The 13,805-nt window shown below is 33.3% G+C and overlaps 1 protein-coding gene across 1 annotated transcript in view; it reads left to right on the top strand.

Moving 5' to 3' along the window:
- Nucleotides 1–13,805, top strand: part of LOC129957348 (coiled-coil domain-containing protein 39-like) — a 45,309-nt gene that overhangs the window by 27,021 nt on the left and 4,483 nt on the right. The window contains exons 16-18 of the mRNA XM_056069632.1: nucleotides 2,058–2,217; nucleotides 5,893–6,197; nucleotides 11,627–11,740. Of these exons, the coding sequence (XP_055925607.1) occupies nucleotides 2,058–2,217; nucleotides 5,893–6,197; nucleotides 11,627–11,740 (579 nt within the window). The remainder of the gene's footprint in view (nucleotides 1–2,057; nucleotides 2,218–5,892; nucleotides 6,198–11,626; nucleotides 11,741–13,805) is intronic.

Below are 13,805 nucleotides of genomic sequence, written 5' to 3' on the forward strand. Positions count from 1 at the left end.
CTGCATGTGTATGCGTGTGCACAAATTGGGATTTACTATAAACAATGTAATTTCCTGTACATATAGAGTGTAAGTTGTTTTTATTTATCTAAATTTAAATAATTATTATTTTTTTGTTTTTAATAATTATTTTTATAGTTTTAACGGGCCGGGATAGCCTGGTTCGTAGGGCCTTGGATTCACATCCCTTGGGTGGCGAGTTCGAACCCCGCCGGTCGAAGACTCACCGTGTGTGTGGTGGCTGGCGCACGCATAAATCTGTCGTGATCACAAAGTCCTCCATGTTGAAAGTAATACCACTTGGGGGAACTGGTTCAGAGGTGATCGTTCACTGATTCAGGTCTAAATTACGATCTGTGGAAGAGTGAATGAAATGCATGAAGTCCGCCCCGTAAAAAGGGTTGTGACATGTGAGTAGCTAAGTTGTATTCTTGGCCCTAGATGGCGCTACTGAAAAAACAAGAGACGCTCATTCGGCTTAAACCGCTGACAGATAACTGTCAGCGGGCTTGTAAAGTGCCATAAGTAAAAACATAGTTTTAACACTATAATTCTATAACTTTTTTTTGCTTTTATTTTTATTAATTTTATGTAAAATCAGAAATTAACGAATTGTTTGTTAATAAGAAGACATGCGAATAAGAATAATTTCTTTTCTATGAGAATAAGAAATCAACACATTATCTTTTATTGCCAAGAATTGGAATTTCTTTATGTTTTTGTTATAATAGTTTTTTTTTTCCTTCCCTCTTCTGTATTCTGAATTTCAAATAAAAAAAATTAATATTGATTCTTTAAAAAAAACGAAAGAAAGAATTTTTCATCTTAAACTTTTGCAAAGGTAAGTGACATATTTATTTTCTCATACGAAGAGAAATTATTGTAATTGTCAAAAAATTCGAACTCGAGAATTCGACGAATTTCCACGTTTTAGAACTTTCTAAATCCGAAAGACAATTTTAAAATTTGGTCTGTCTGTCTTCAAACACAATTCAAAAACACTTCGAGCTAAATGGATGGAAGTCGTAATGCGATTTTAACCCCAAATTTATTGACATCTATCGATTTTCGAACGAAATTTATTCGGAGGAAATCTATCTTTCTGACTGTCCGAACACAAGGGACAGTCTCGTATTTGTATGTCATTGAACGATAATTACAATATGTAAAGAGTTGGATAAAAAAAAATCTGACAGGCAAATTTAACATATAAAGAGTCGATTTTTATCATATTTTAAAGCAAACTCTTCAAGGAGTCGACTGTCTATCAGTCTGTAAGTTAGGTATACATGTAAACTTAGAGTAATTTAAAAACTCATCAAATAATGTTAATGAGATTTGATACGCTGTTTTAGCATCAAAAATGTAAATTTCTTGTCAAATTTGTGCAAAGGTTGAGAGATCTGTTTTTCCGCATATATGTGAAGGCAATAATTCAAAAACGTCGCAATTGAAATAAATAAAATTTGGTTTGTGATCTTATTATTAAAAGTATAGTTTTATGTCAAACTTTGCTTTCAGTTTGTCGAAAAAAAAATGCATCAAAATATTCGGATTTTTTATTTTACTACGAAATACACAACTCTCATGTGCTGGGCTTTGAAAATAAAAATCTGAGCACTTGTAGCGTTCATGGGCATACATAGTTTTATGGGTGAGAAGGCGGATAAGACCTTTATTAGAGAGTATACGAAAATGTTTCAGGGTGACCACTCCTTTTAATTTTTGATTGAACAAATTCATTTTTGTCAAATAACACAACTCTCGTTAGTACCAGCCACCACCACACACGGAGAGTCTTCGGCTGGCGGGTTCTAACTCACAACCCAAGGGACGCGAATCCAACGTCCTACCAACCAATTAATGCCAATGAAAGTATACGGTTTCTTCAATGTATAGAATGCTGGGGGATTGATTTTAATTTTATATTCTCTCATATTCAAAAAAAAAAAAAAAATTAAAGTGAAAACATTTTTCTTGGAAAATTATTATTTTGAATCATAGTTGTGTTTAGTTATTTTTATCATTTTGTCTTTTGAATTTTTTATCCTTGCCAGGCTGATAATGAAAAGAGAGATTTGGAACAAGAGCGAGATAAATTGATGTCCGTAGTTCTGAAAAATGAAGAAGAGCTTTCTGCTTTGAGGAACACTGTGTGGTTGATCAATGCAGCAAATGAACAATTCCGTCAGGTTCTACACCCTCCTGGCATCAATCGTAAATATTAAATGACTTTAAAAAAAATATTATGTTAAAAGCATTTTTTTTTTTTTCTGTTGTAAAATACGCAGTTCCATGTTTCAGTACAATGTAAAAAAACAAAAATATCTTTTTATCAAATTTTTATTTTCTCTTAAACGAAATAATATCCAAAAAAAAAAAAACCAAGCTTCGCTCGACACTTTTTTTTTTTTTTTGTAATTTTTTTTGAGCAAATATTTACATACGAATCACACACTTCAATCTTACCTACATATGAAATGGTCATTTAAATAATAATAATAATAAAAGTCGCGAATGCACTTAATTTAACATGTTATTCGAAACAATTTGTTTTATTACAGTATTCTTTTTACAATTTATCGATCATTACTTATATTTTTGAACTTGTACTCAGTTTTACCATGGTGAAATCGGATCCGAGAGGGCGCTATATGACATTGTCAGCATAAGAGTGGATTGAAAAAGGCTGTAATAGTTAGTTATAAAAAATGTTTTTTTAAGTGTAAAGTCACGTTTGTTTTTCAGGAAAAACGCCTATATAGATAAACTTAAAAAGCAAAACCTTATCTAGATTTTTTAAAAATTATCCAAATCAAGGTATATGAAATAAATAAATTTATATACATACAAGAATTGCTGTTTTAAAGTTATAAGAAAGTATCATAATCTTCAAAGAACAAAAAATTCAAATTCAAGATTTTGGTGGCTCTCCGCCAAGAAATTCCCCCGAGTTATTTTTGGGGGTTATTTATGCCTGTTTATTGATTTGAAAACAGGATAATATAAAAACTACATGAGCTATACGCATCAAATTTGGTAAGGAGTCTTTACACCAAATTTGTTGATTTCTGGTGTATTTTAAGCGAAATCTATTCACAGGAAGTTTATATGCCTACCCTAAAGCAAATGAAACATGTTAATTGTAAATCATAACACTGACTCTCCGACCCGCTCGAAGGCACACGGATAAACTCTGCCGGGAACTGTGGTTGAGTCCTAAGGGCCATCACCGGCCACGATACAACCCTTCCCGAAGGAAGTACGTCACGTCATCGATGGGAGGAGCTAGATACCCCGCCTTTTTGTGTACCATCCAGGGTGGCGAGATCCAACCACCATGCCGGAAGCATCTCATCCTCAGTTAAGAGGTTCCCCCCGGGGGTTACAAGTTAATTGTAAAACACCAGAAATCAAAAAGTTAAATAAATAAAATTTGGTGGAAAATTTTAGCATCGAAAATGGAAATTCTTGCTAAATTTGGAACACAATCCGTCTAAAGATTAGACATCTATCGATGTATATATTTGCAAACATGCAAACGTGATGACAGCTACTTTGATAAATAAAATGTACTATATCATCTTTTTTATTGAAATTGTAATAATTTGCTAAATATTGGTTTCAATCAATCTACAAAAAAGTCGTTCAAAATGCATAACTCGGTTTTTTTCCCCTATACTACGAAGCACAGAACGCTCACATGTGTGGGGCTCTGGAAATAAAAATATGAGCATTCGTGGTATTCTCTGCCTTGCCCAATGTCCATAATTTCTATATGGGGAGGAGATAAACCTTCCTCAGACAACTTGCGATAAAAATTCGCGGGGACTACTCCAGTTGATTTCCATAATGCTTTTTAAGGTGTGCGACTACGTTCAGGATAATTTTTTTTTTGGGGGGGGGGGACATTCAAAAATAGTTATATTTTAAATGTTTATATAAAAAATATTGAAGCAATTATCTATGAAATCAAAACATACCAATTAAATGGCATAAGTGTTTTTTTAATGGAAAAAAGGGGTTTTTTTGGGGGGGGTAAAAAGAAGTATAAAACAAAAATATTCCAGTTTGCAGGTTTATCAAGTAATTTGTTTAAACTTTTGTAGAGAGGAGAAATATATTATCTAATTCCTGAACTAAAAAGTGAGGTGTATTCCTGTCCAATCTTTAAATATTGCTGTTCCTTTGATAAATAACAGGAAATTTTTTCCACTTTTTTCACATTATGAAGAACTAAAACAACTATAAAATATTTCTAATTGAATAGATTACTTATTCTCTAGTTCAGAAACTGCAGAACATATTGAGGAATTATTATACCAAATGTGAATAAAAAATATGCATTAGAATTTAATTTATGAGGTTTTTTATAAGAAAATTTCTATGAAATATTAGAATTTGAGAAAATAGCTTCTAAAAATGTAAAATGGAATTAAAATGTATGTAAATACAAATATAAAAATCAATGTAACTGCAATCTGATCTTTTCAGATTGTAAATCCGCTTTAGAGACTTTTCATGGTGGAAAGACAGGGATTTCTTAGAATATTAATGTTCTTTTGTTCTCTATCGTGGCAATGAAGAAGTCATGCACCTTGTAAATGGGCATTAAGGGAAACGAGCAGGCCGACACTCTTGCCAAGGAGGCCAGAGCAGTGGATCCCACCTCTCTATTATCAGGAGAGAACATGATGTTGTTTTGGTTAGGGGGTTTTGAAGCTCGAAATCGCGTAGACAATGAATAAAGCATAAATGGCAATTTTCATCATCATCTTTTAATCACATGTATTTTTTTTACCTGCTTTTACCAGTATTGCATTATTATTATGTATGCTTCTTTGACTGCAGATGCGTTTTTAAAAAGTTGAACCTGCTTTTACCAGTATTACTTTATTATTACGTATGCTTCTTTGACAGCGGATGCGTTTATAAAAGGTTGACGTAGACCTATGACATCAAGGTGTTATTTCATCTCAAAATTGGTAGTGCTCCTTAACTATGTTTGCCAGCTAGAAAAATTAAAAATGAAAGTTTAAATTAATATATATATATATATATATATATATATATAAAGAGAGAGGGGGTCTCGTGATTGTTTCAAACCGGTTTAAAGTGGTTAATGACTTAAGTTAATTAAGACAAATATTGACTTAAAAAATAATAATGTTATAGATTTCATTTTAATTTTTCTCCAGTTTCATATATTTGTTTAATTTTCTACTATGTTGCAAGACAGAGGCTCTGTACCAATCGAAAGAAATTCTCCCTGACAAATCTAAATTATAAAAGAGACATCACAACCACAATTGCAAGACTCGGAACAGGGTACCTGAGGGACATGAGGATCATACCTGACGGTTCCAGACTCTATGAAGAATGTAGACACTGTCCAGACGTGCAGCTGGATCCGAAGCATATTTTTAGCTGTCGTTCTAGTATTTCAAAATAGTCTGCTATCTTCAAAGTAGACATTGACTGTACCAGGAATATTCTTTATTCCGATAAAGCTGAATATGTGGCCAGGGTTGTTTTGCATGCTTTCGGCCCAATCTAATTGTCCCCCTCTCCCCCTTTTTTTCTTTTTCTTTTTTATTGCATTTGTCACACGACAACAACAACAATGTTACTTCCCAAAAAATAGACTTAGAAAAAAAAATTAATGGTTTTATAAAAAAAAAAAAAAAAGCTGATTAAACATTAAGAATATTGAATTTTAAAAAAATCCAATTTTCAACGTAGTCACCTACCTTACCTTTCACCACAATTTCAATTTATTTCTACTTGGGATAATTTTATTTTAAAGAAGATCTGAGTTGTTGATTGTTTCGAAAACTTATAATTGTTTTTAATTATTTATTTAGAATTAATTCTTCAAATATACAATTTTAGCTGAAGATGGTGAATTGTTAAAAAACGTCGAAAACGAAGGCCAAGCAATAGCTATTCAGCTACGTGCTCAGCATAAAGAAGTGAAAACTTTAGAAGAGAGCGTGAAAAACAAAACTGAGAAATTGGAGAAGGAACAGAATTTCATTGGGGAATTACGAGAAGCCTTGCGAGACAGACAAACTGAAAGTGAATCATTATCCAGGGACTTGTCTGATTTGCACATAAAAATCCAGAGAGCTGCCGGAAATAATTCTCGACTGAGCTTAGATGTCAGAAATAAGTCAGCTTATCCCAGAATTGAAGAAGTAAGCCATGGCGTTTTTATTTTAATTTTTTATTCTCATTTAAGTAACAGTTTCTTTTCCTTTCTGTTCTATTAAAAATTTTCAGCTTATTTTTGTACTTGTAATTATATTCATATTATCTTAGGAAAGTTAGTTGCATTGTTTCGTATAAATTTTTGTTTAAAGGCTATTTTAGTGAAACTGTGTGGCAACACTTCAAACATTTATTGATGTAGCAACCTTCACAAACCAAATTTAAGTTTTTCTGATAATTAATCGTAAATATGTCTCGACAGCTACAAGTGGCGTCCAAATTGGAAATGTATGCAGTAATTTTTTTTTCACAAAGTTTGCGCTCGATGGGGGCCTCATCTATTAATGGAGGGACATAAGAGGAAGCGTTTTGAAAGTGTTTAAATTTCTGCAACATTACCAAAAAGAAGAAATGGGTTTGTGGACAAAATTGTGACCGGAAATGAGACATGGATTCACCTCTTCTCACCTAAAATGAAACGCAGCTCCTTCGAGTAGAAACATTCCCCTTCCGAGACGCGAAAACAGTGTCGAACAATTCCATCTGCGGGATGATGGCGCTGTTTCTTAGACAGAGAAGTTTTGTTGCACACAGAGTTCATGCCGAAGGGTGAAACAATTAATGCACTTTCTTATTATAAAACACTAAAACGATTGCGACCATCACATAAAAATTAGCTGCCAAATAAACTGTCGAAAGGCATTGTGCTCCTGCATAACAATGCAAGAGAACATGCAGCAAAATAAACGTGAGGGCTTCTGAAAACGTTTAAATATGAAGTGTTAGATCATCCTCTTTATAATCCTGACATTTCACCTTGTGATTTCCATGTTTTTGGTCCCGTGAAAAAACCTTCAAAGCGACGATACCACTCGAATGACGAGGTGAAAGCTGCAACACAAGAATAGGTTGAATGGAATTTCTTTGCAGAAGGCTTTGAAAACTTCTACCATGTCTTGACAAATGCTTAAATAACGAAGTAATTATGTAGAAAAGTAGATTTTAAATGGAACTTTCAGGTACAAATAATTGTGAAATGTCTACCTTGTTCGTGTTTTCATAAGCGATGCAACTAAACTTTTGATTGACCCTCGTATAAATGAACGCCACTGCGGTTATGTAAATATGCAATTTTCATATTTTTTAAACAACTAAATCGAATTCAAATAAATTTTACACACTTATTTTTTTTAAGACGAAAGAGGAATTAATTTCAGCTTTTCAAAGTACAAAAGTTATTAAAATGGTGACCCGTAACAAATTTTGAACCCAAACAGCGAAAAGAAGGTATCCAAAATTTATACTTATCTTTTTTCATTGTACTATAAAGTAAGACATATCACTGACTCTCCGACCCGCCCGAAGGCACACGGATAAACACCTGGCGGGAACTGTGGTTGAGTCCTAAGGGCCATCACCGGCCACGGTACAACCCTTCCTTAAGGAAGTTACTTCCCGTCATCGATGGGACAAGCCGGACCCCCACCTTTTCGTTCCATAATTATTGCGTACCAATTCCATGCAAGGCGGCGTTCTTTGGGACAACGTCTTTATTAGAGAGTATGCGAGAAAGTTTTTGGGAGACCAGTCCCGTGGGTTTATTTAAATCATTTTACATTCACATATATCACAGGAAAGAGCAGCAGTTATTTTTAAAAAAATGAGAGGACTTTAAAAAATTTTTGCCACTGCTTGGTTCTGATATTAAATCTTAATTGTAATTATGACAAAATTTCGACACATTTATTAAAAACACGTCTTATGTTGAAAGTTATTCATTTTGGAAAAATAAGTCGAGACTTTATATATTGATCATCAATAATAGAGGAAAAGTCGGAATGAAATGTTAAAAGCAACAATGAAATCGATTTTAGTTTCACTTCAACAATAAAATATATTGCTGTAAAATAAGTTTAAAGTATATTTATTAATTAATTAAAACTAGAAAAATCATATAATTATACATAAAGAAAATTAAATCGCATCATTATCGAATATATATATATATATATAATATGAATTTTAAGATGATAAACAAAACAAAAAAATGCTATCATTGAAAAGATATTTCTTTTTTAATTTAAGATTATGTAAAAGTTAATTTTCTGCAATAATATTTTCGGAATTTGTCGGGGAAAAATGCTAACAATACGTTTAATTTTTAATTAATGAAGATTCTAATTATTTTTTTTAAAAAAAGGACATCGAGCTGCACATTATCACGGCTCAAAGTATACACAGTTTTTCCTCGCTTGGCAAAGCGTTCCATTTCGAACTTCATAAAAAAATATTTAAGCAAATTTATAATTATGTAATTTATTATTTATAAGGCATACTTTTTTTTTCAAGAAACTTCTCTAAAAATATTTGTCGCTAGCTGTGCGTGAAAATTTGGTGAAAATGGGATGCAGCATATCTTAAAATGAATTTGTAGCGCAAATGACTACTGCGTTGTTTAGTGTGTTGCTTCTCAACGTACTATGCAATAAATTCTAATGTTTTCAGCATCTGCCTTATTTCATTGGAAGATTGATGCTCAGCTGTTTGTTCAATTGTTTCCTCTTCTCAACATCCTCAACTTTTTACTGTGACACAGAATGCAGCTCCATAAACTCTACGATAGTTTTGGTTATGTTCTTCCACCAGCTCTTCTATGTCGTTGTTATCCACCTCTATCCCCATAATGTTAGCTAGACACAACTCGTGGATTAAGGCTTCAGAGGCACGTGTTCAAATTTCTCAGAGTCGTGTTTGACAACGCTATCCAGTCAAAGCTTCTTCCATTCAGATACTAGGGTTCTTTTCGCCAACGTCCTGCCTTAGGGATAGCGCGTCTTCCCCGTGATCTGGGCGTCGAGTCCCAGCTCGGGTATGGCTGTTCTCTACCCTGTGTTTAGGGATTGCAATATCGGAACAAAAGTTCAATACCGGTATTCGATATTTTTTAGATCTTAATACCGGGATACCGGTTTTAATACCGGTATTCGATATTTTAGATAAAGAAAGAAGACCCAGGCGTTTCTTTGTTTCATTTACCAGTTTTATTGGATAATGTAAATATCACAAAAATAATTTGTAACTTATAAATTATAACAGTATATAAAGAATCACAAAAAAGTAAAGGAACATCTTCTTCTTTTAAATCACAAAAGTGTTGTTGTTGTTTCTGATCCAAGATGGTGCGCTATACCACCTCCATGGAACCAAAGATCTCTAAAAAGTCCAAAAACAATAGCGGATCCTTTAATACCTCAAAAGTCGTAAAATTTAAACATTTAAGAATATGATTTGGGGAGGCTTGATCTGCCTTGCACCAAGTGCATTCAGCAAAGATCCTCCGTCCGTGTTGGAAGGTGAGGGATTTGGTGTGTCCACTTAAAAAACGAGAAAGAGCCGTTTGCTGTTTTCTAGAGATATTCAGACGGTGACACCAGCCGGGACTTTACCAAAGTACCAAGGGTGAGCAGGTGGGACTCTCCAAAGTGCTCTCGACTCCATCTTTTTGACAAATGAGATTTCAGAATAAGTTAGTGTTGCATCACCCTGAAATATGTCAGCTGAGGCAGTCTTAGCTAAATTATCCGCTATCTCATTACCATTTAAACCAACATGTGAGGGGACCCACTGAAAGTGTATAGAGTGTTCAACGGAGAACCTAGCAATAATAATGTTTAGATAACCAAAAAAGTATTAACATCACTATTCAGTCTGTGGTTCTAGTACAAATTTTTGAAATGTGATCTTAAAAACATAATGCATCAATTATACTGTCATTAAGCCTGAAATGTAATTCTGTGCAAAAATTATCAGCTATCGAAAACGCTCTTTCGGCATCTACGTTAGTTGGTGGTACTGTTAGCAATTTGCGATATACTTTTTCCAAATATTTACCTCTAAATCCCTCATCTTCAAATAAATCGATTACTCGTCGGATGGTTTTCGATATAGCTGATTTCTGTATTGTATTTTCTTTTGTTGAATTTTTTTATCGCTAATTTTAATTTTTGTTCAAGAGACAATTCCTTTCACATTGGCGCCATCATAATATCCGATAACTGTATCGAATTCTTCTGAATGTGGATAGGTTTGTGGGTAAAAAATTTTAAGAAAATTTACTATAAACTTGATCAGATTTGAATTGGTTAGTCTCTTCTTTTTTTTTTTAAATCATTATAATTATGTAAATACCGTAAGGCATTTTCGATTTCGATATGCCTTTCTTCTGTGTGATTTTTCAGTGTAATATATAATTCTTCAAATAGTGATGTGTTCTGTTGTTTCAGTGACTGCAAAATGAAATTTATTGTTGCATTAGCTGTTAATAAATTAGAATCTCTCCGACATAATACCTGAACAGCCAGTTTTATTAGAAGTAGAGCTGATACAGTTCTGGATATTAAGTCGAATTCCCTATCAGAAAAATTATTTTGCAGGTTTAAATCGATTATTGCTTTTTGGATTGAATTTCTCAGTTTCAAAAATCGTTCTTTCATTAGGAGTAAATTGTTCCAACGTGTTTTAGAATCTCCTTCTAAACATCTCCTTTCATCTTTCCTCTCACTTCTATTTTGTCAAAGTAAACCCATACTAAAGCATGCACAAAAGCTTGGAGGGTTTTATAATCCATTGTTATATAGTATTTTATCACTTCTGTTGATTGTACGACGCAACTTTGTATTCACAGTCTAATTAATTTCGTCCGTTAGGGAGACATAAAAACAAAAACGTTTACTATTTTGCTATGTTGGCGATCCCTGAACAATTTAAATAATTACAAGACAATTTAAAAAATTTCTAGTAAATACCAAAAAATCAGTATTTAAACTTGTGAATACCGGTATTACAAAATTGTGCTAATGGCTCAAAATACCGGTATTCGGTATCCCGGTATTGCAATCTCTACCTGTGTTCTATCTGTGAGGTGCGTGAAAGAGCTCTCCTGTAGAAAGGGGTTGTGCAAGCGAGTGTGTGAATGTCATCTTCATAGGAGATAAAATGAGACCTCTGCCTTCGGGTGCTTAGGAGTCTTTACCCTCAGAAGCTACTGCACCCCTCTTTCTCCGATCTCTTGTCTGGATTTGAAATGGTGTTCAGTCCAAGGGGGATAAGCAACAACAACAACAGGGTTCTTTTCAAACAAGCGCTTAACACAGATTAATATTCGAGATACAGGCCAATCTTGCAGGCGACATCACTACGTCTCCTCGTCACTCATTCTGCGAAATATCGTGTGTTTTGCTAGCCACATTTTTGTAACTGAGAGGTGCTCTTTAAATGTTTTAATTGCTTGCGCCAAGTTTGGTAATTCTAGACTGAAAGGCCTCCCTGTAGAACACAAACACACACTAAGTCATTTTTAGTATTAGTAGAGATATGATAAATTGAAAAAACTAAGAATGTTTTATATTATTTTTAGGATATAAGAATACATCTTTTGCGAGAAGTACGAAGGATTGTTTCCGATATAATATCTGATACTGTAAAATCTATGCCAGAAACATCTGCCAGGATAAAAGAGCTATATCAAGAGGTTAGCATCTGCTTTGTTCTTTTGCTTTTCATATCACTGAACTATTGACATTTTTGAATTTAAAAATATGCAAGTGCATTTAAAACTTTTTATTGTGTTACCAACCAAAGATATTAATTATAGTCCACTAAAACTTTGTGGCCCCTACGCAACTACTCGTTTTTCCAATTTTATAATCCCATCATGATAACAAATGAAATTCTATTGAAACTATTCAATAAATTATATTTAAAATCATTACAACTTGGATCTTTTCAAGGGCTTTCTAATCTCAGACCATTTGTATTTTTGTCTAATAAGAATAAATTATATTTTACAATCTGTAATGGACCTAGAACATAATTCTCCACATTTGTTAAAATCTTCTACATTTGGTTACATTATCTGTAAAGTTCTCATATCCATTTTGAATTGATCGGATTTCTCTATCTTGGATACTGTCTATAACACATGTTATCCACATATTCACTAGGCCGCAGTGGCCTGGTGGTAAGGTTTCGGCTTCGGAACCGGAGGGTTTCAGGTTCGAGACCCGATTCCACCGAAGAACCGTCATGTAAGCGGGTCTGGTGCACGTTAAACCCTCCGGGCAAAACGTCCTAACGCTGGTGTGGTTTGGTGTGGAGAGGAGGGTGCCAGCTCAGGTGTTGTCCTCGTCATCTGACCGTGGTTCAAAATGACGAGTCCGTCCCAAAATAGCCCTAGTGTTTCTTTAAAACGGGGCATTAATAGAATTAAACTAAACTAAACCCACATATCCGATATGAATCGTCAGGGTTTCTTCATCTTATTCTGTAGTCTCTCAGAAATCCAAAATTGTTGAATTTAAATGTTATTTTTCAAAAGTTTAAGGGCAAATAGAAAAGGAGTGTTTTAATACAAAACAAGTGGAGTTAAAAATGGTTCTCAAAAACACATTTTATTTGCGTACTAAAAATCAGGTTTTTTTAAAAAAAAAAAATATTATTTTTAATTTTCAGACCTTATTTATAAATTTACGGTATAATAAATTTTACGGTACTTTTCTTAATTTCACAACCAGGTGGCGCCAATAGTATTAAACATTAATTTAATAAGATTAATCGATTAAGTTCTAAAAGTATTGAAACAGTATTTTTCATCAAGAATATTTAAATGCATACAATCTATGACGTCAGGAATTGAATGAAAATGACATTTTGAAATTCCAAACATGAAGCAGGTCAAGTGGAATTTTCTTTGTGTGTGTGAAAAAAATAAACCAACAAACTTGTTAATATAGAAATCTATTATTATTTAAGTCATAAATGTATATATAGTTCCTCTATTATAAACATATTAAGTAATAAATGTATGTGTAATCCCTTTATTTCAAAAATATTTTCGTATTGATTTCTATCCTTTCGCTGCCATTTTGCGGATCATCCGCGTTGCCACACCGTCCAATGCCGAGGATAATCGAGAATTTACTGTATCATTGATCTGAATGAAATAAATCATATCTCACAAATTTAAAAATTCCTAATTTAATAAAACAATGCAAAAATTCTGGCGATTTTTCTGTATTTTGACTACAATCAAAATATAGAAATAGCTTCTTAAAAAACTAACCGCTTTTTTTCATTTTTTTCAACTAATAACAGGGCGGCAGAGGCAAGAAGATTCTAGATGTTCAGGATATCAGTTAGACCAGCATTTATGCGATAATGCCATTTTGTTAGGGCCAAATAATTATACTAAAAGCCAAACTCTATTAATTCTCTCCAAGGCAGTGATAAATGTTTAATGTTACAAATTTTATAAAGTGAGCGTATTTCTTTGCAAAGTTTTCGTCGCCAAGTTGATGACATACATGCTGACGTGGTGTCGCAAAACTTTTACTTTTTTCCAAAAAACGCGGAAGTCCTCCGAGAGTGCAAAACCCGATCTATTAATTGTTATTCTATTTTCGTTGAAGAAGAGTGACATGCGATCGTCTGTTTTTTATCGATGCTTTGCTTTGCTTTTAAGTTTTCTGGTGTTCTATAAGTGAGTTATGTCGTTTGATCTGTTATAGTCTAGAGAAGACTAAACTAATTTTGCTTTT

Source organism: Argiope bruennichi, chromosome 11 (genome assembly GCF_947563725.1).
Source record: "Argiope bruennichi chromosome 11, qqArgBrue1.1, whole genome shotgun sequence".
Classification (NCBI taxonomy): domain Eukaryota; kingdom Metazoa; phylum Arthropoda; class Arachnida; order Araneae; family Araneidae; genus Argiope; species Argiope bruennichi.